At 36.1% G+C, this 19,576-nt stretch overlaps 1 protein-coding gene across 1 annotated transcript in view; it reads left to right on the forward strand.

Moving 5' to 3' along the window:
* The window catches only part of LOC135216612 (X-ray repair cross-complementing protein 5-like), a 243,632-nt gene that overhangs the window by 113,278 nt on the left and 110,778 nt on the right, over positions 1 to 19,576 (forward strand). Inside the window, 1 exon segment of the mRNA XM_064251992.1 lies at positions 8,583 to 8,751. Coding sequence (XP_064108062.1) covers positions 8,583 to 8,751 — 169 coding nt within the window.

The raw sequence follows: 19,576 nt of genomic DNA on the forward strand, positions 1-19,576 counted from the left end.
AACAACGTAAACAGCTAGTGACGAAGTGCATGTAAGTCCTTTGACGTATGTGGCGTAACTAAGTCATTCCCTGAGTGACGTCTCGAGTCTCGCGGCTCTCGCCTATAAATAGCCGCTCTGACCAGCTCTCAACTCACACTACCTTTCATTGCTACCAGATGTATGAGAATCTCAAAAAAAAAATTGAAAAAAATCCCTGTATATATGCAAAAATAAACACGCAAAACGATTCTGTCAAACTCAATCATACAGACGACGCAGTTATGATGACGTCATCATTTAAAAACCGCTATGTCTTCATTATTTGTAAAAATAATTGGCTGAAACTTCTGGAAAGCATGCACGGCATGTTTCTGCATAGATACAAGTAATAACTCTATTTTTTATTTTTTCAAGTTGACATGTCATCCGCCATAGCGGACGGTCCCCTTAAAGATATTAAATTGGTAAAACATATCATTTAGACCTTTTTATGACTTTTTCAATGTTATTGTTATGTGCATTATTGGAAATAATCCACTCTGCTTTTAGCTCCTTTTTTTATTTGTGTTTGGAGCTGGATTCTGTGAAATGTGTCTTGGAAAAGAGAAAAGTAGATACAGTAGACCCTTGACTCACGAACACAATCCGTTCCTAGACCTTGGTCGTGTTCGAAATTGTTCGTGACTCGGAGCTAATTTCCCCATAAGGTTTAATGGGAATAATATTAATTGGTTCTCGACCCCTACGAACCAATATATATTATGTATATTTTGCCTTATTTTACACAGATAATGTAAAAGTCAGTGTAAAAAACCTTAATATATCTAATAATATAATTTAAAATGGTAAAACTAACACTATAAAACGTTTGTAAAGTGAACACTTACTATGACTGGCGAGACTTCTGGCTTGACGGACAAGAGAAGAGGAGGGTGGTGGGTGGGGAGGAGGTTATTGTGCGGAAGGAGACCCTCCCCCATCCAGGTCGGGGAGATCTCGTTCCGGAGATTCACTCTTCTAGGTTTTTTTGGTGAACGTTTTTTAATCACAAACTTATCCAATGTCTGTTGCCTTTTCCATTCCTTGCATAACTTTTCTGAAATGGCTCATTAAATTTTCATTGAGCATATTCACGATCCTGTTCGTAACAATTTTGTCCGGATGATACAATTCAAGGAAGCACTGGACATCATTCCACTTTTCCAATGCGGCTTTTATCACATCACTGCTGACATCTGTAACTTCCTCCCACAGCTCCTCTTCGTCAGTTGATTGCTCCCGAGCAAGTTGCTCCTGCTGCTCTTTGTGGAGTTGAACAAGTTCGTCCGCAGTCAAATCTTCTGAATGTTCAGCGACCAATTCTTCAACATCTTTGTCGTTGACTTGTAGACCCATACTGTTGCCCATGGACACAATTTCTTGCACAATCTCTGCATCGAAGCCCTCAAAGTCACGGACAGTTACGCACTGGGGCCAAAGTTTCCGCCACGCAGAATTTAATGTGCGGTACGTAACTTCAGTCCATGCGTTATCAATGAGGGTTATGGCAGTGAAAAACATTAAAGTGCTTCTTCCAAAATTCTTTTAAGGTTAACTTTTGTCTCTTCAGTTACACGGAAGCATCTGGAGAAGAGCGCCTTCGTATATAATTTCTTAAAATTGCTAATGACTTGTTGGTCCATGGGCTGGAGAACAGAGGTCGTGTTGGGTGGAAGGAACTTGAACTGAATGAAGTCATGTTCACTGCAGTCAGCCAAGTACGAAGGGTGTGCCGGGGCATTATCCATGATCAGAAGGCACCGCAGGGGTAGCTTGTTCTCTGTTAGGTACTGACTCACGGTCGGCGCAAACACTTCATCAATCCACTCCATAAACAAGTTCCGTGTCACCCATGCTTTTGTATTGGCCCTCCACATTACAGGCAGTCTGGCCTTATTTACGTTGTGCTGCTTAAAGGCACGCGGGTTATTTGAATGGTAGACAAGTAGCGGCTTTAGTTTCAAGTCGCCACTTGCGTTTGAGCATAAACAAAAGCGTAAGCCTATCCTTCATTGGCTTGTGGCCTGGGAGCGCCTTCTCTTCTTGGGTGATAAATGTCCTGTTGGGCATCTTCTTCCAGAAGAGGCCCGTTTCATCACAATTGAAAATCTGTTGAGGCGACGTATCCTTCGGCCTCCACGAACTCGGCAAACTCAGTCACGAATGCCTCAGCAGCAGCCTTGTCTGCGCTAGCAGCCTCACCATGCCTAAATTACAGAGTGAATTCCAGTTCTCTTCTTGAAGTTATCAAACCACCCTTTACTAGCCTTAAAATCATCCTGGCGTGGCACTAGTAGAAGGAGTTTCCTTCAGCAAACTTTGATACACTTGCCGAGCTTTCTCGCAGATGATCGGCTCGTTTACACTATCACCTGCCATCTGTTTCTCATGTACCACTTCAAAATTATTTTTTCTGCCTCTTCGAGGGTTTGCGATCTCATCTTGGTTAGTACTGTCACTCCCTTCGCAACATTTGCTTCTTTAATGGCATCCTTGTTTTCAAAAATTGTCGAAATTGTCGACTTGGCCATCTTGTACTCACTTGCGATATCGGTCACGCGAATAACACCACGTTCAAACTTTTCTATAATTTCTTTCTTTATTTCAATGGTTATCTTCCTCTGCACCCTCTTCTCACCATCACTCTTCACTTTCTTACTTTCACCACCACTCTTCACTTTCTTAGGGCCCATTATGAAGAAAATCACAAGTTTTAGCGCAAAAAATGCTAAGCGAATTGACGAACGTCTTGTACACAATGAGATGAGACAAAGAGCGATGCGTGGGTGACGCCGTGCGTGGGCGGCTGGAGGATGGCTGGTCCCATGGGCAAACTCAAACGCTCTCAACGTGTGCTGGGCGATTTCGCGAGCATTTTCAAATGTTTGTGTCTAAAAATTAGTTTGTGAAACAAAGTGAATTGTTATTTTCCAGAAATTTCCAGCATTTTTCAAATGTTCATGTCTCAAAATTAGTTCATGACCCAAACAGAATTTTTATTTTCCGCATTTTTTTTTGTTCGTATCTCAAAGTTAGTTCGTAAGTCAAGGGTGAAATTTTACCTATAATTTTGGTCGGGGCGGGGGAGCGAGTTGTACGTGGGTCAATGCGTTCGTGAGTCAAGGGTCTACTGTATGTCCTTGTTGCCATAGGTAATTGGTAGATGATTAAATTTTGTATTTTATCTTTTGTAATTACCTGTTCATAGAAAGTTGCATTTTATGTAACTTACCAAGTAACTACTATTAGCTATGAGTATCTAAAACTTTTCAGTACAAGGGCCACATACAAAAATTCATAATTTAATGGGGCTGCATAGATTATTAAGCAAAATAATTAATATTGAAAATAGACAAAATAAAAGGCTTTTAAAGAAAAATTCAATTAATTTTTCTTAATATATTAAAGGTTCACATGAAATGCATTTATTTGAAAGAAAGTACTCAGTTGGAAAAACAATTTATATTAATTAGCATTTTAAAGTAGGAACTTCACATGAACATTTGAAAGACAAATAACCTTTCTCTTTCAAATTTACTAACATTTGGTAGGCTGCACCTTGGGCATTAGTTCGCCCACACCTTTGCTAGCGGCATCCTACAAACGACATAAGGAAACAGTTCTTTTGCTTATTGCTTCATTCTCCTCTAGAAGAGTCTCCCCTCTGCAACAGCAGTCTTTTCATGGTGGCAGAGGTAAGTTTCAGCCATGCCTTTCAAGCAACATTCGGTCAGTGTGATCAACCAAGAAGACATGAAACAAAACCACCTCTTGCAAAGTGAGGATCCCATCCTCTATGCTCCGGTTGGGGCCCGACTTTGTCACTTTTGAGGAAGTGGGAAGAGAGGAAGGCCGAACCATGGGTACTGCAAATCATCAAAGAAGGATACTCCTTTCCTTTAAGGGAAAACCCTCCCTAAGCATCATCTCCCTCAACTTGGGAGCCTATGTAGAGAGGTTTGTAGCCCTCTAAGAAGAGATTGAATCCCTCCTCAGGAAGGGAGCTGTAGAGGTGGTCGAAGACGTAAGCACGAAGGTGTTTTTCCCAACCATCTGTTTTTCGTCCCTGAGTCATCTGGGGATTGAGTCCCCGAGTCATCTGAGGGTTGGAGACCTGTCCTGGACATCAGTACCCTGAATTTCTTTGTGAAGACCACGAAATTCAAAATGCACTTACTTCCATGCTCCCATACATCAGGAATCCAGTAAGTATCTTAAGGTTGTGTTCTAGGATAGGGTCTTTTAATTTCGGGCTATGTGCTGCAGTCTTTACAGCTCCACAAGTTTTTACCTGGATTCTTGTCCCACGAGTGAAGTGGCTACACCTCCCAGGAATCAGCAAACATATGTCTGTATCTAGTTGACTGGGTCCTTTGCTCCCCATCGAGATTAAAATGCATGGAAGACTTTCAAGAGAATTCTTTTGGCCCAAGAACTGGGTCTGTTGATCAACACATCCAAAAATCCCAATTAGTCCCGACACAGTCGATTTGTATTTGGGGAATGAAGATAGACCTCAAAGTTTTCGGGCTTTTTCGTCTGACAAAAGAAAACTAATTTGCCTCTAGACAGTTCAGGATTTCCTTGCTCATTGTGTACTGAGCATTGTGGGGACTTTTCCATAGAGAAGTTTTGTGCCTCAGGAGAGACTTCACTTGTTTTCCTGATCGCTCCCGAGATCAAAGAGGACCTCAAGTGGTGGCTCATCCCACACACAATACGGGGCTGTTCCCGTTTATTGGCAGGGATTCCATTCTGACGGCTTGATGATGAGCAAAAATCACAGATAACCAAAAATCAATGATTTTCTGCACTTATTGGCACCGATAACTGGATTTTGGCACTGATAACCGGTTAATGGAACCTGTGTTAGGTATGTATCAGTGCTGATAACCAGAAATCGGTGCATTTGCCACCAAAAATTGCTGATTTTCAGTGTATGACAAGCCCCATAAAACTGGGCTGCCGATAACCGAGGATTGCCTGTACTCAGACATATCGGATCTAGGTTGGGGTGCTCTTCTGGAGAAGTGAAGGTATCAGGATGTGGTCTCATTCAGAAAAGGAACATCCATACAAATGTGAAAGAGCTTAAAGCAATCATATTGCTCCTCAACATTTTGTAACAGTGACCTACTACAGTACAGTCATAGTTCACTCGCACAATACGACGGTGCTTGCATACATAAGAAACCAGGGATGGACTCACTCCTTCTCTATATAATGAGAAAGCCAGGGATCTTCTCCTCTGGGCCCAGGACAATTACTCCAAAGTTATCACAAGATTTATCTAATGGAATTTAAATGCTCTTGCGGACGAATTAAGTAATTGCAAACAGGTGCTACCAACGGAGTGGACACAGGCATTTACCGACCTTAGGAAACTGTGGGGGAAGCTTTTGATAGCCCTTTTTGGAACATTGAAGAACCATTGACTTCACCTGGATTGGTCAAGCCTCAACATTTATGCATCCCCACTTTTCAGTATGGTGAAGGATGGGATAAGTTTCGATCAATCAACATCATCTCGTTGACTCAAGTAGCCCCCTTTTGGCCGCAGAAGGAGTGGTTTCCAGACCTCCTCAATCTTCTTGTGGATTTCCCAAGACTTCTTCCACAGAAATGTAGTCTACTCAAGCAAAGGCATTACTACTTTTGCTCTAACAGGTTCAGACTGTCAGGAAGCTTGTCCGAGCTAAGGGCTTTTTAAGACCAGCTGCGGAGGCGATTGCAAAGTGTAGACGCCAGTCTTCCTCTAACGTGTATCAGTCTTAACTGGGCAGTCTTCTGCAGCTGGTGTAGAAGCCATGGCATCTCATCATCTTCTACCTCTGTAGCTCAAGTAGCAGAAAATCTTAAGAACTTCATGACGTTTAGCTACCCGTACGATCAAGGGCTGATAGGGCCATGCTAAACTCAGTGGTTAGACACAGTGGGCTAGACTTATCCTTTGACAAAGACATCAGTGATCTGATTAAGTCTTTTGAGATCTCCGAACTGGGGAAAACAGCTACGCTGGCTTGAAAACCTAGGTGTTGTTCTAAAATGCCTCAAGGCCTCTTCAATCTTCTTCCCATAGGGATTTAACTAGAAAGACTTTTTAGTAGCCTTAGTTACAGCTAAAACAGTGAGTGAGATTCTGGCTTTAGACAAGAAGGTAGGCTTCACACTGGGAGTTGCAGTGTTCATTTACTATGGGTTTCTTGGCGAAAAAGGAAACTCCATCCAATCCCTGGCCTTACTCTTTCAGTATCAAGTATTTGACCGACATGCTCGGTCTAACAGATTAAGAAAGGGATCTGTACCTTGTAAGAGCGTTTGAGAGGCTTTAGAGAATCGGAGGTCTCTCCCCTAATCTCTGGTGCTCTGTCAAGGACCTGTCTTGTTCTCTTTCCAAAAACACCTTGAACATTTATTCTGAATTCATTTCGAAAGTTAGAGAAGATTTTCCTATTTGTAATGTCAGAACCCATGAAGTTAAGGCAGTAGCCACTTCTCTAGCTTTCAGAAGTAATTTATCTGTTTTGTTGATTGTAAGGCAATCCTTGTTTATCGGCAATACCGGTTTTATGGGGCTCATTTAGTAATGAAAATGTCCAGAAATCGGCGATTTTCAGCACCGAATTCCGGTTGTTGGTGCCATTAACCAGTTATCAGCGCCAAAATCCAGTTATCTATGCCATAAAGCATTGTGAATCGCTGAATTTCTGTTGTTATTGATTTTTGCATTTCATCAGCCCATCAGAGCGGAAGGAAACCCCCCCTCCCGATAACTGGGGACTGTCTGTACAAGGAACATTCTGGAGGTGCAAATCAGTGTTTGCAAATTTTTATTTCCCTAATTGGGAAGTAATGTATGCTAACTAGAGTGTATAAGGACACTTACTATAGCTGGCATGTATTGGGAAAGCAAGGGTATTAGAGTTTGTGTTCTCTCTTCTATTCGTGCCTTGACATTGGTTGTCAAGTTTTTTGGAAGCTTTTGGGGGTACTATGTACCTAGAGTAGCACCAATCTGGTTTTTATGGATGGGTATATTTTTATTTGTTTTTATTTGGTGTTCAGGTAGCTTGCATTTTTTTTATGCCCATGGCAAGGGCTTTTGTTTATTTGCAAGGCTTTGGCAACCATCAGAGCACTCCTCAGTTACAAGGCACCCCACTAAAAGTAGAGGTGACACCTAGCTTTATTGCCATGCCACTACGAGTTGAGATGAACTGTGACCAGAGGGAGTAACTTACTGCTGGAGCTCTCCCCCCAGGTAAGGTTACGACAAGCATTCTTAATAATGCTAGCTAATTTGCCATAACAGAGTGTTTTAGAGTAGTACATGCGTATACTGTATGTCCATGTTTCCCATCTTTTAATGTGGAATTCACCTATATAGTTACTTGGTAATTTACTTGTATAAAAATGAGATTTTGTGTATGTTACAAGGGTCTAATTGACCCTGTTTAATTAAAAAGAGATAAATCACTAATTAGTAACCTAACCTACCTTGAACGTCCGCCATTACCCGGCATCTCTGCAGCTAAACCTAGTTATTAAATCTAGGCTAAAACCAAACTGAGGTGCGAAAATACTTTTTATTTCCTCTAAATACAAGGAAAATGAACAGGAAATCTCAAAACCATGAAACACAATTACTCCTCGAATAGTTATCTTGATTAAAAAATTGTCACATTAGCTCATTGTCAAAAATCCAATCAGTATTTTCCCAAACAGAATTATCATTTAGAGAATTCATTTTCTGTGGTGACAACCAAATCTATCAATAAAAGAAACACAATTATCAGAAATAAAATTAAAAAAGAATGGATAAATATCCAATAAAATAACATGAATTTTACTGCACTTCTGCTCTCTTCAGAGCTCTGTAAAAGTTCAGTGGTTTTTCAAAGTCTTTTTTTCATTGTGTACCTTCTTTTTATTTGTACTTTATATTATGATACTAATATGTTAATATTACTCAGGCTAATTTTATATCGTACGTATATGATGTGACCCCCATTAAATTGGCTTCGAAGTTAGGTCTCAATAGTCACACAATAAACAAATACATATACGTATACGATAACCAAAAGCTATCCTATACACAGCTGGTTGTGTGATTTATCAGTTATCTTATACTACAGATATGAGATAAATTTATGAAAATTTGCCATTATTTTTTTACTTTGCCATATCAAAAGTTCATCTATTACATGGAAATGAATATGGTAATTTTAGCAAAGTCCTATAGATTTGTGCAGGTGCTCCAGGTGATGAAATTATGTTAGGTACAAGATCCAATAAACCAATCCCCAATCCAAACCCCCCCCCCCCCCCCCCCCCCCCCTTTTTTTTTTTTTTTTTTTTTTTTTTTTTTTTTTTTTTTTTTTGTACAAGATCCAATAAACCAATTTACCCCCTTTTTTTCTTTCCTTCAAAATTAGCTACTATTGATTTTATTAGTATAAGCCAATACTTTATAGTACACATGGTTAAGAGGAAAAATTGGATCGTATTTTCTTATTAAAAGTAGTGCTTACCATTTTGTAATGGTATTCTGGATTTTTCAGATTAAACATTCCACAGTGCCTACGTGGAAAACAGCGTACGCATCTGATGAAAGTGCAGTCATTATTAAAGAAACTTCATTCCACCGAAAAGATGATACAGAAACTCCTGTGGATGAAGATGAGGTTATCCCCGGATATAAATATGGAACAACATTGGTACCATTCATAGGTGAGTGTACTATCTTGCTGTGTAATAATGAAAATTTATTTATTTTTGTTTTGTTTTGTTTAAGTATCTACAAGGAAGTTAAGGGATCACTGGGTTTGTATGACTTTTAAATTTGTTGATACTCTGGCCAATTTATATGTAAAAAGAGGTCCTGGAAGCTTAAGAGTCTTAAAAGAAAGGGGAAAATAAAGCCGGCCTGTAATTTTTGTATGGAACATCATTCAGAATTCCTGGCTTTGATTGTCAGACAGCAAGCATTGGGTATGAGAAGCATCCGCTCTTCATATTATGTTATTGGATTGCTGCATAATGCTTCCAAAACCTGAGAGAATAGGATCTTCCCGTGGTTGATTCTTTGGTTTTCTCTGCTTATATGTGTGTTGTTAGTGCTTCCCCTTCATTAGAGGAAAGATGCATCTTTGATGGGACTTCTCCAATTTAGTTAACTTCTTATGGTCTCAGGAATTCAGCTTCTCTGCCTTTGTGACTGTAAAGTGTTTTGCAGAGGTAATGTTTGAAGAAGTGCTTTTTATGAATCTAGTCATTTCTATCTTTTTCAAGCTGTGTGCAATGCTATATCAAGCATTTCTTTTCATCATGATATTGATGTTGAAGAGACAGAATTACTATTTCCTGCAAACACCTCTCCTACTTTTTGTTTCCCAGTAATGTAAGGAAGGGCCTCTGATTAGGTTTAAATTAACTATACCAATGTTCCACAGTTAGCAGACTTTCATGCAAAGAACTATCAGTCATTCATGAAAGTTCTGGTGGCTCACTTGATATGGGAACTGCTTGGACATGAGTGGGATCTTTGTTGACACTAAGACAAACTTGACGTTATAAGCGAATTGCATTTCTTAAAGTTTATGCTTTGAATTTGATACCTCTGTCATTTGCTGTCACCTATGTAGAAAAAACAATATCTAGCTAGTAAAGGCCATTTTGCTTTTATTCTTGGCCAAGTCTGAAGAAGGACTTTTCCTTTCATTATCAGAATAGTTTATCTATATCTAGAACAGTGGGATCCAGAAATACCTTTAGACATTTTGTTTAAGGAATGAATCATGAAGCAAAGAACAGAAATCTATCTTATTTTAGCTCATGCTAATGACTTCAAGGGCTATAGGGAATTACAAACTGATAGCAAAGAAAGCAGGGTAGCATTTGCTTTATTGTACCCATCTATGTATTCCTATTGTGATATCCTCCATGATGTAAACTCACAAGGTGTTTCTTGTGGTGTTACTTGGATATAAGTGCTGTTCCCTACTACAGTGCATTCCCAAGAATGTAGGGATTTCAACCCATGTTATTTATGTTCGGTCTGAAGAGGTATTATTCAAATTATATTGTTTTTACAATTATTGTAAACACCTCCCCTGTGTGTATGAAAGACAAGTTATGATACTTACATCAGTTGTAGGTTCTTCAAACAAATAGTACAGGTGACAGTCAGCATATCTAGACTTTTTAGCAGCTTAGTGTCTATCACTCTCTCTATGATGATGTTAGTAATAAAGAAGGGTCTTATCATAAAGTATGTACAATTTTTTAGATAAAAATCCATCCAACAGTTTCTGATAGGGTTAAGGATTACATACCCCTTTGTGTGAGCAATGAATACTGCTTTCTTTTTTCAAAGAAAATTTAGCCTCTAGACAATTTTCTAACCATGAAATAAAGTAATTATAAGTAATGGCTAAGGAAAAAATTGTTCTTTAAAAATTAAGCATTTGCTGAAATGAGGACAAAGGATCTGAGTCACCTTGTGAGGAAGAATTTGAATGATGATAAAAGGGGTCTAGGACACTTTGTTAGGAAGAATTTGGAAACTCGTTTAGAGCTTCACATGTATTGTCTAGGTTATTTAGGACTTTTGAACTTTCTTTGAAAGGTAGGTACTGTTGGTCAGAAAGGGTTCAGGATGATAGGTGTAAGAAGAGGAGCCTCACTCAAGAACGGCCTTAGTGGCCTTAATTTGCTCAACTATTTTTCTGTAAATATGTTAACAATTTCTCATCATTAATTAAAAGGCAATAATAGTAGATATACCTGATCCCAAGATGGTTTACTGAATAATTTCTTGTAACCTATGTTTTAAGTTTCTTGCCAAAGTTTCTCATAACAAAACTATAATAGTACTTATTTACTTTATATCACTGTGTCAAAGATGCAGTATAATTTTTAACAGTGATGTTTTAAAAAGAAAAAATAACTCTTGAGAGTTTATGGCTTTGTTTTGGTTGGTACATGATTGTGCACATTTAACTGTCTCAGTGCATTAGGTACTCTCTTCAGCAGCTATTGTATGCTGATATGTGTAATGGTATGCATGCACATTCAACTGTCTCTGTACATTTAGTACTGTTGTAGCTAAACTGGCAATATAAAGCAATAGTAAAAGAAAAGGGCAGATGTGTGTGAAAATATGTAAGGATATTCAGAGAACAATTCTTCTCAACATTAATTTATTATTAAAACTAACTTACAACTAATAAAATGGTATTTGGTCTCTTTTTAGAACTCAAGGTTGCCAAAATGATTACAGCTGATATATATGTGTGAGTTTGTTTATATACGTATATATACATATATATATATATATATATATATATATTATATCTAGATATCTATATATATATATAATATATATATCCATATATTATCACTAAAAAATTCCCCTTCGGTACATATATGAAAATATATCATTTGGGAGGTAAAGTGAATTTAGATATTAAAGGACATTTGTAGCTGAATTGGATATAAAATAAATGGATCACGGTTTGATGTGATAATTATTCATATACACACACACACACAGTAGGGCCCCTCATATTCGTGCTCTCCGGATTCGCAGACTCACTGATTCGCGGATTTCTCTCTGGACCATATCTAACCATTTATTTTGCAGGGGATTCGCCCATTTGCGGGGATTTTCCGACGAAAATAACCAGTAATAAGTGTATTTTGATGTTTATTTTCATGACTAAATAACATTTTTATGATACAAAAATGATTTACTAATTTTCAAATATTTATTTTGATTAATACTGTATTAGTAAGTTTAATAAGTTTAAATGATATCACATAATAAGAATAATAATTCTCTCTCTCTCTCTCTCTCATCTCTCTCTCTCTCTCTCTCTCTCTCTCTCTCTCTCTCTCTCTCTCTCTCTCTCTCTCTCTCTCTCTCTCTCCCCCCTACAAAGATGTATGTTTTTTTTTTTGTATGATAAATAAATGATTCACTATTTTTCAAATATTAATATTAAATTATACATCAATAATATCAAATTCATTAAAGAAAATACCATAGTGAATTAGTAAGATTTTAGCTTATAAATTTAAAAAATTATGGAAGAATGAAGGAAATCCCAGTCTTCTTTCTCTAACTCCAGGTACTAAAACTGTCAGATATATCAAGTTATGTGACAGGAGGGAGAGGAGCTGTTGTGTTGCTGCCACCAAGTGCTCATGGTAGTATTTTAAAGAGATGAAAATGACCTTTCCATTTCACTTGTAAAGGATAACTCCTCTTTCTTACTGAGATGAGAGAATTTTTATGGTAGATGCATGTGTTTATTATATTTTCAAATAATAATAATAATAGAAGTAGTAATAATACGATAACTAATTTCAAATGAAAATTCTTCCCTTCGTCTTTTTCTGTATCAATTTCCCAACCTCATAACTCCAGTGACGCTTGGAGCTGGGAAAGCAACAATGCCATACAATGGTCAACGAACTTAATGGTTTTTATGTAATTCTCTCTCTCTCTCTCTCTCTCTCTCTCTCTCTCTCTCTCTCTCTCTCTCTCTCTGAGATGAGATGAGATCATTTTCATGGACATGTATGTAATATAGTTTATCATTAATATTTTTCCAACCAATAATACTACTAACTGTAATTACAAAATTCATATGTGAGTATTTTAAATACAATAATCATTCCATTTCACACTTTTAAATACTGTAAGGACAACTCTCTCTCTCTCTCTCTCTCTCTCTCTCTCTCTCTCTCTCTCTCTCTCTCTCTCTCTCTCTCTCTCTCTCTCCCACAAGATATTTGTCATAGTGGTAACTCTGTCTCTCTTGGCTGCAAGTGTTATAAGTATGTATGTAAGTATTTACCTTTAAGGGTACTAATGTTTAGGATTACTTTGAAATTATATTAATACAATCTCTAAGATTAATACAGTAATATGGTAATAATTTAAGGTATACATTTGGTGTTTCTATTTCTTCCTTCTTCTTTTATCTCTCTCACTCTCAGCAAAAGAATTGATAGATAGACAAACATATTGCACAGTCCTCTCTTTCTCTCTTCTCTGGAGAAATATATGTATTTATGGGAGGGGAAAAAAGTGTTTGCCCACAGACATTCATTTCAATCTACTATTGAATCGTAAGGAGTTATTCTCTCTCTCTCTCTCTCTCTCTCTCTCTCTCTCTCTCTCTCTCTCTCTCTCTCTCTCTCTCTCTCTCTCTCTGCTATTGGCTGTTTATATATTTCTAATGGTAAAATGTTTAAGATGACTTTAAAATTATATTAATAATGCCAATTCAATGGTATATTTGATGTAGGATAGTACTTTAAGTAGACATTTGGTATTTGAACTTTCAAGATAGGCAGATATAGATATTTTTAAAGGGGAGTTCTAACTATTCGTGGGTTTGAGCTATTCATGTGTGTGTCTGGTACACATCTCCTGTGAATACGGGGGGAACACTGTACATGCACACACAAAAAATATAAACAATGAAATTCTAATTTTCTTAGAAAGTAAGAATTTCTAAGGAAAATATTCCCCTTTCACACCTTCACACACACTCAAGTACACATCAAGTTTCTCTACAACTACTTAACCCTTAAACGCCTACTGGGACGTATTGTATGTCGACTAGAATTGTCTGTTGAGTGCCAAGTGGACGTATGGTACGTCAGCTACAAAAAGTTTTTTTAAATATTCGCGGAAAATATTTATAGGCCTAGTTTGCAAAAGATTTTAAATCACGCCCCTTGAGGGATGCTGGGAGTTCACGGATCACGCTGTCATTTTGCTTACAAGCGTTACCCAGCTGCGCATGCACGAATTTTAGAAAAAAACTTATTTTTATGTCCACGAGTTACGAATTCATGCATTATTTTGTGATAATATTTTCTCTGTTGCTTGACTGTTTTACAATTTGTTATTTACCAAATTCATCGCAATTTAGTGTACAATAAAAAGAAAAAAAATAACTTATTAGCGTTAACCGTTTTGCTCACATCGCAATTTGTATACAATTTTTTTTTTTTGCTGTCATATATTCCAATATTATATGATAATTATATTTTTTTCATTTCTGTTGGTTGCATACTAAACTTCAGGCAATGACAAAAAAGGAGCCAAAAATGAAATCTTAATCTTAAAAACTAAGCTGCTGTGATTTTTTTTTTAAACTTTTTTTCTGCTTCGCCACTAACTCCCAAACGCCGCCGGCATACGACAGACACTTTTGTAAATAGAGGCTCGGCGTTTAAGGGTTAACTTACAAAACCAAACTGACAAAAAATGCAGTCAAGTACCGTGAAAATGCACAGTGCAGGATTCGGAATAAGTTAGCTTAAGTTTTCTCAAAATTGAAAATAATATCCAACTCACAGTTATTTACACTTCTGTTTGTCCTGTTATATATTGATGCAAACAATCTTCTTTTAACTATGCTTGTTGGGCACTAGGCCACTGCTTCGAATCATAGATTCACTTCAAAGGCTATTCGGCCAGTTTCAAAGCATAATTGACAAAGATCACCTGTCCTCATCAAAAGCCCATCACAGTAAACACAGTTTTTAATACTTTAATCAGTAAGAAAAATAAGAAGCATCCATAAGGGAAGACCTAAAAAGTTACATTTATCAAGAGGTGTGATATCATTAGAATTTGAAAAACTGTCACCACTACATACAGGATGACAATTGCTGTCATCAGCTGCCTACTAGCAAACTCTTTCTATGAACATCTAATGTATCTGTACAAGACTTGCATTCAGTACAAACAAACAGCCACATCAGTTACACAACAGACTCCTATAGCAGAAAAACTAAAAAACTTTTAAGTTAATATTTACAACTAAAAAACAAAAGTAAAAAAATAAAAATACTTTAAATAAATAAATAGATTTTCCATACAAACCAGCTCACAAACCCACTGCCTTTAATTTCAACCCAAAGTTAGTTTCTTTTCCTTTCTGGAAAAAAAAATCATACTACTACAGTACTGTTTCTTCAGCAGCCATCATGTGTTGGTTACACAGTTGTAGTTTTTTAGTTCATTTTTTAAGTTCACATACCAGTTAACTGAAAATTTTTAACAGAACGAGGAATGTACTTTGTATGAACTGGCTAGTCATGTTACATTAGAAATTTCCTTGGCCAACAGTGTCTCAGAATATGCACTGGAGGGCTATTAGCTCATTGCACTATTTTAAGCTTTTGATAATATTGATTGTAGGCTTATGCAGTTATTTCTTTTAAACACAGACAAAGGAAAGCTAAACATTACAACAGTAAATACAGTAGAAATAAGGAATAGTTTATCATTGCACAGCTACACTGGGTTAAGCACAGTAAGAATGGGAATTTTTATTTATTTATTTTTTGTGGTTTATCACAGTCATCCTATTCGACTGGGTGGTTATAGTGTGGAGTTCTGGGTTGCATCCTGCCTCCTAGGCAATGTCACTTTTCTCACTGTAAGTTGTTTCTGGTAGCACACTCTTCTGCATGAGTCCTGGAGCTACTTCAGCATCCAGTTTTTCCAAGTTCCTTTTCGGGGATCTTGGTATCGTGCCTAGTGTTCTTATGATTATGGGAACAATTTCCACTGGTAGATCCCATATCCTCCTTATTTCTATTTTCAGGTCTTTTGATACATATCAATTTTTCTCTTTCATCTACTCTGGTGTTCCATGGTATTGCAACATCAATGAGTGATATTTTCTTGATTTTCTCAATCATCACATTTGGTCTATGGCATGTATCACCCCATCTGCTCTGGTACCGTTGTCCCAGAGGGTCTTTGCCTGATCGTTTTCTATCACTCCCTCAGGTTGGTGTTCATACCACTTATTACTGCAAGCTAGCTGGTGTTTCTTGCACAGGCTCCAATGGAGGTCTTTTGCTATGGAATCGTGCCTCTTTTTGCACTGGTTCTGTGCAAGTGCTGGATATTTGCTTGCTATGTGATATATGGTCTCGTTTTTCTTATTGTACTTCCTGTGCGCTTGTTTCATGGTAAAAAGGTCTTTTTAGCAAGGTTCTTATAGCTCAGGTTTAGAGCAATTTCATTTAAGATGTTTTGAACGTGATTTGCTTTTAAGGATATGGCCATTTACAATCATGAAGTTAAGGTTGTTTGTTAGTTTGGATTTTTATTATTTTCTTACTAGCAAAAATATTTAATAGAAGGCTATTAATTCTGTAAGTCAACTAGGGAATATAATGAGACTAGCACAGAAGTGTAGCACATTATTATTATAGTAACCCTCTTACGCCGAAGGGGTATAATAGAAATCGTCTCCCGTATGCCGAGGCGGTCTCGGAGTGAGCGCCAAAGCGGAAAAAATATATATTTTTTTTTAAATCACAGCGCGCTTAGTTTTCAAGATTAAGAGTTCATTTTTGGCTCCCTTTTTTTTGTCATTGCCTGAAGTTTAGTATGCAACCATCAGAAATGAAAAAAAAAATATCATATATCATATATAAATAATGTAATATATGATAGCGCAAAAACAAAATTTCATATATAATTGTATTCAAATCGCGCTGTGAGCAAAACGATTGAAGCTAACGAGTTAATTTTTTTTGTTGCATGGTACACTAAATTTCGATCATTTTGGTATATAACACATTGTAAAACGATCAAAGCAACACAGAGAAAATATTATCACAAAATAATGCATGAATTCGTAACGTGCGGACGTAAATTTTTTTTTTTTTTTTTCAAAAAATCACCATAAATCTAGATATTGTGCTAGGACTTCCAATTTTTTTCAAAATGAAGATAAATGATTGAATATTACTATACTGTAAGAGGCTTAGCTTACAATTGCAGTTTTCGACCATTTCGGACAAGTTAACCGAATGTCAAATTTTTTTTATATATATTTTTTATATGCAAATATTTCGTAAATGAGAGAATCTACAACCTTCTATAATTTTTTGTTGTATTCTAAATGAAATCGTACACATTTTCATATATAAAACTCTATGAAACGAAGCAAATATAACGATAATGTGACGTACGCATTTCGGAGATTTGCGGAGGAGAATTCGCACGCGGAGGGAAGGAAAGTTGTTTTTTTTTAATTCACCATAAATATAAATATTGTGGTAGAGACTTCGAATTTGTTTCAAAATGAAGATAAATGACTGAATATTACTAGACTGTAAGAGTTTTAGCTTAAAATTGCATTTTTTGAATATTTCGGTAGAGTCAAAGTTGACCGAACACGGTTTTTTTCTATTTATTGTGATTTATATGCAAATATTTCGAAAATGAGAAAAGCTACAACCTTCAATCATTTTTGTTGTATTCTACATGAAATTGCACACATTTTCTTATATAAAAAACTTTATGTAACGGCTAATTTAAAATGGTGTAAACATTACGACAATCGCACAATAAAATTTTGATTTTTTTCGGAAGAGTTACTGCGCAGACGCAAGGACAATTTTTTTTTCATAAATTCACCATAAATCAAAATATTGTGCTAGAGACTTCCAATTTGTTGCAAAATGAAGGTAAATGATTGAATATTACTAGAATATAAGAGTTTTAGCTTTCAATTGCGTTTTTCGATCATTTCGTAGAGTCGAAGTTGACCGAAGGTTGAAATTTTGGCACTTATCGTTATTTATATGAATATATTTCAAAACTGATAAAAGCTACAACCATGGGTTGTTTTTAGTGTATTGTGCATGAATTGCACACATTTCCATATATAAAACTTTATGTAATGGCAAATTTAAAATGGTGTATGAAATTGCACACATTTCCATTTATAAAACTTTATGTAACGGCAAATTTAAAATGGTGCAAACATTACGACAATCGTACGAAAAAATTAATCGAAAGAGTTACCGCGCGGACATAGGGAAAATTTTTTTTCATAAATTCACCATAAATCAAAATATTGTGCTAGAGACTTCCAATTTGTTGTAAAATGAAGGTAAATGATTGAATATCACTAAAATATAAGAGTTTTAGCTTACAATTGCTTTTTCGACCATTTTGGTCGAGTCCAAGTTGACTGAAGGTTGAAATTTTGGCACTTATCGTTATTTATATGAAAATATTTCAAAATTGATAAAAGCTACAATCATGAGTATTTTATTGTTGTATTCTACATGAAATTGCGCACATTTTCATATATAATACTCCATGTAACGGCTAATTTAAAATGGTGCACAAAAATAACGATTGTAAACAAAACAACGCCTTAATCCGGGAGTTCCCAGCATCTCCCAAGGCGCGTGATTCAAAAGTTTTCGGCTGGTAGGCCTATAAGTATTTTTCCGCGAATTTAAAAAAAACTTTTTTTATGTCTAATTTTAATACGTCCAATTGGCACCCGGGAGACAATTTATCTCAACGTTTAATACGTCCAATTGGTGTAAGAGGGTTAACACAATTGTAACTAAAGTAAATATATGGACATTTGTGGCTTTAATTTTTTAACACTGGATATATAGGCCCTATACGTAAGTGAAAGCATTATGACATAGCATGAAAAAATTGATTTTTATGCTTCAGTTTAAAGGGTGCACTGTTGCCATAAGGTCCTATTGTTTAGAAAGTTCTTCATTCAACCTTATGATTAAAGGAATTTGATTAAGATTTTTACCACTTATTATACAGCTATACCAAAAAAAGTGCAGGTGAGTAAATAATGATGCTTGACCTCTTAAGTTCATGATTTTGAAGTTGAAAATTTTTTTTTGAAACTTTAAAAATACAGTAGAGAAAAGTTGCAATCAAAAATAAGTTTCTCCACTTGTAATTACAGTCAAATCTCAGTTTTCATATGTATAGTTTTGATTTTTTTTTTTTTATTTATTTTATTTATTTTTTTTTTTTTTTGCAAAATTTTGTCTCGGTTATTATATGTTTCCTCGGCTTTCGTACACTTGGGAACGCTCCATCCTGGGCCCAGTGTATGACCTGGCCCTGTATTAAGTGCCCAAACAAAGTATCCTATCTTCTTTTGTGACCCATTCTGCTTTTGTGTTCGTTGTTTTTGTGCTTTTTTTTTTATTCGAGTGCAACTGCTAAATAAGTAGATATGTAGTTGATGTACAAACTGTAAAAGTTTAATTGAGTTTGGGTCAGTTGTCTTGGAGATTAAAGCATTTAATTTTGAAAAAAGTAAGTTTTGAGAAAACAGCACAAGAAAAAATTTAGCTTATTTTGTAATAACTGAAACTAAACAGTTAGAAAGCTGATTTTGCACAGAAACTATTTATCATATAGAAATATGCCCTGAATTTTACAATAATAATTTAAATAAATTAGAACTGTGCTCTCTCTTGATATGTATATATTTCCAAAATAAAATTTGAATTGATTGGGAGTGCTGACACCATAGGGCCCCTTTATAAAGTAAATGACTTTCTAACTATTGATTATTATACAAATAAAACTGAAAAAACACAAGTCTTGTTTCAGTTGTCTTGGAGATCGAAGCATTTAGTTTAAAAGAAAAAAAAGTAACTTCTCAGGAAACAAAACAAAAAATCAATATTTCTGAACTCAAAAACGAGAAACAATGAGAATTGTTTA

Source organism: Macrobrachium nipponense, chromosome 6, assembly GCF_015104395.2.
Source record: "Macrobrachium nipponense isolate FS-2020 chromosome 6, ASM1510439v2, whole genome shotgun sequence".
Lineage (NCBI taxonomy): Eukaryota > Metazoa > Arthropoda > Malacostraca > Decapoda > Palaemonidae > Macrobrachium > Macrobrachium nipponense.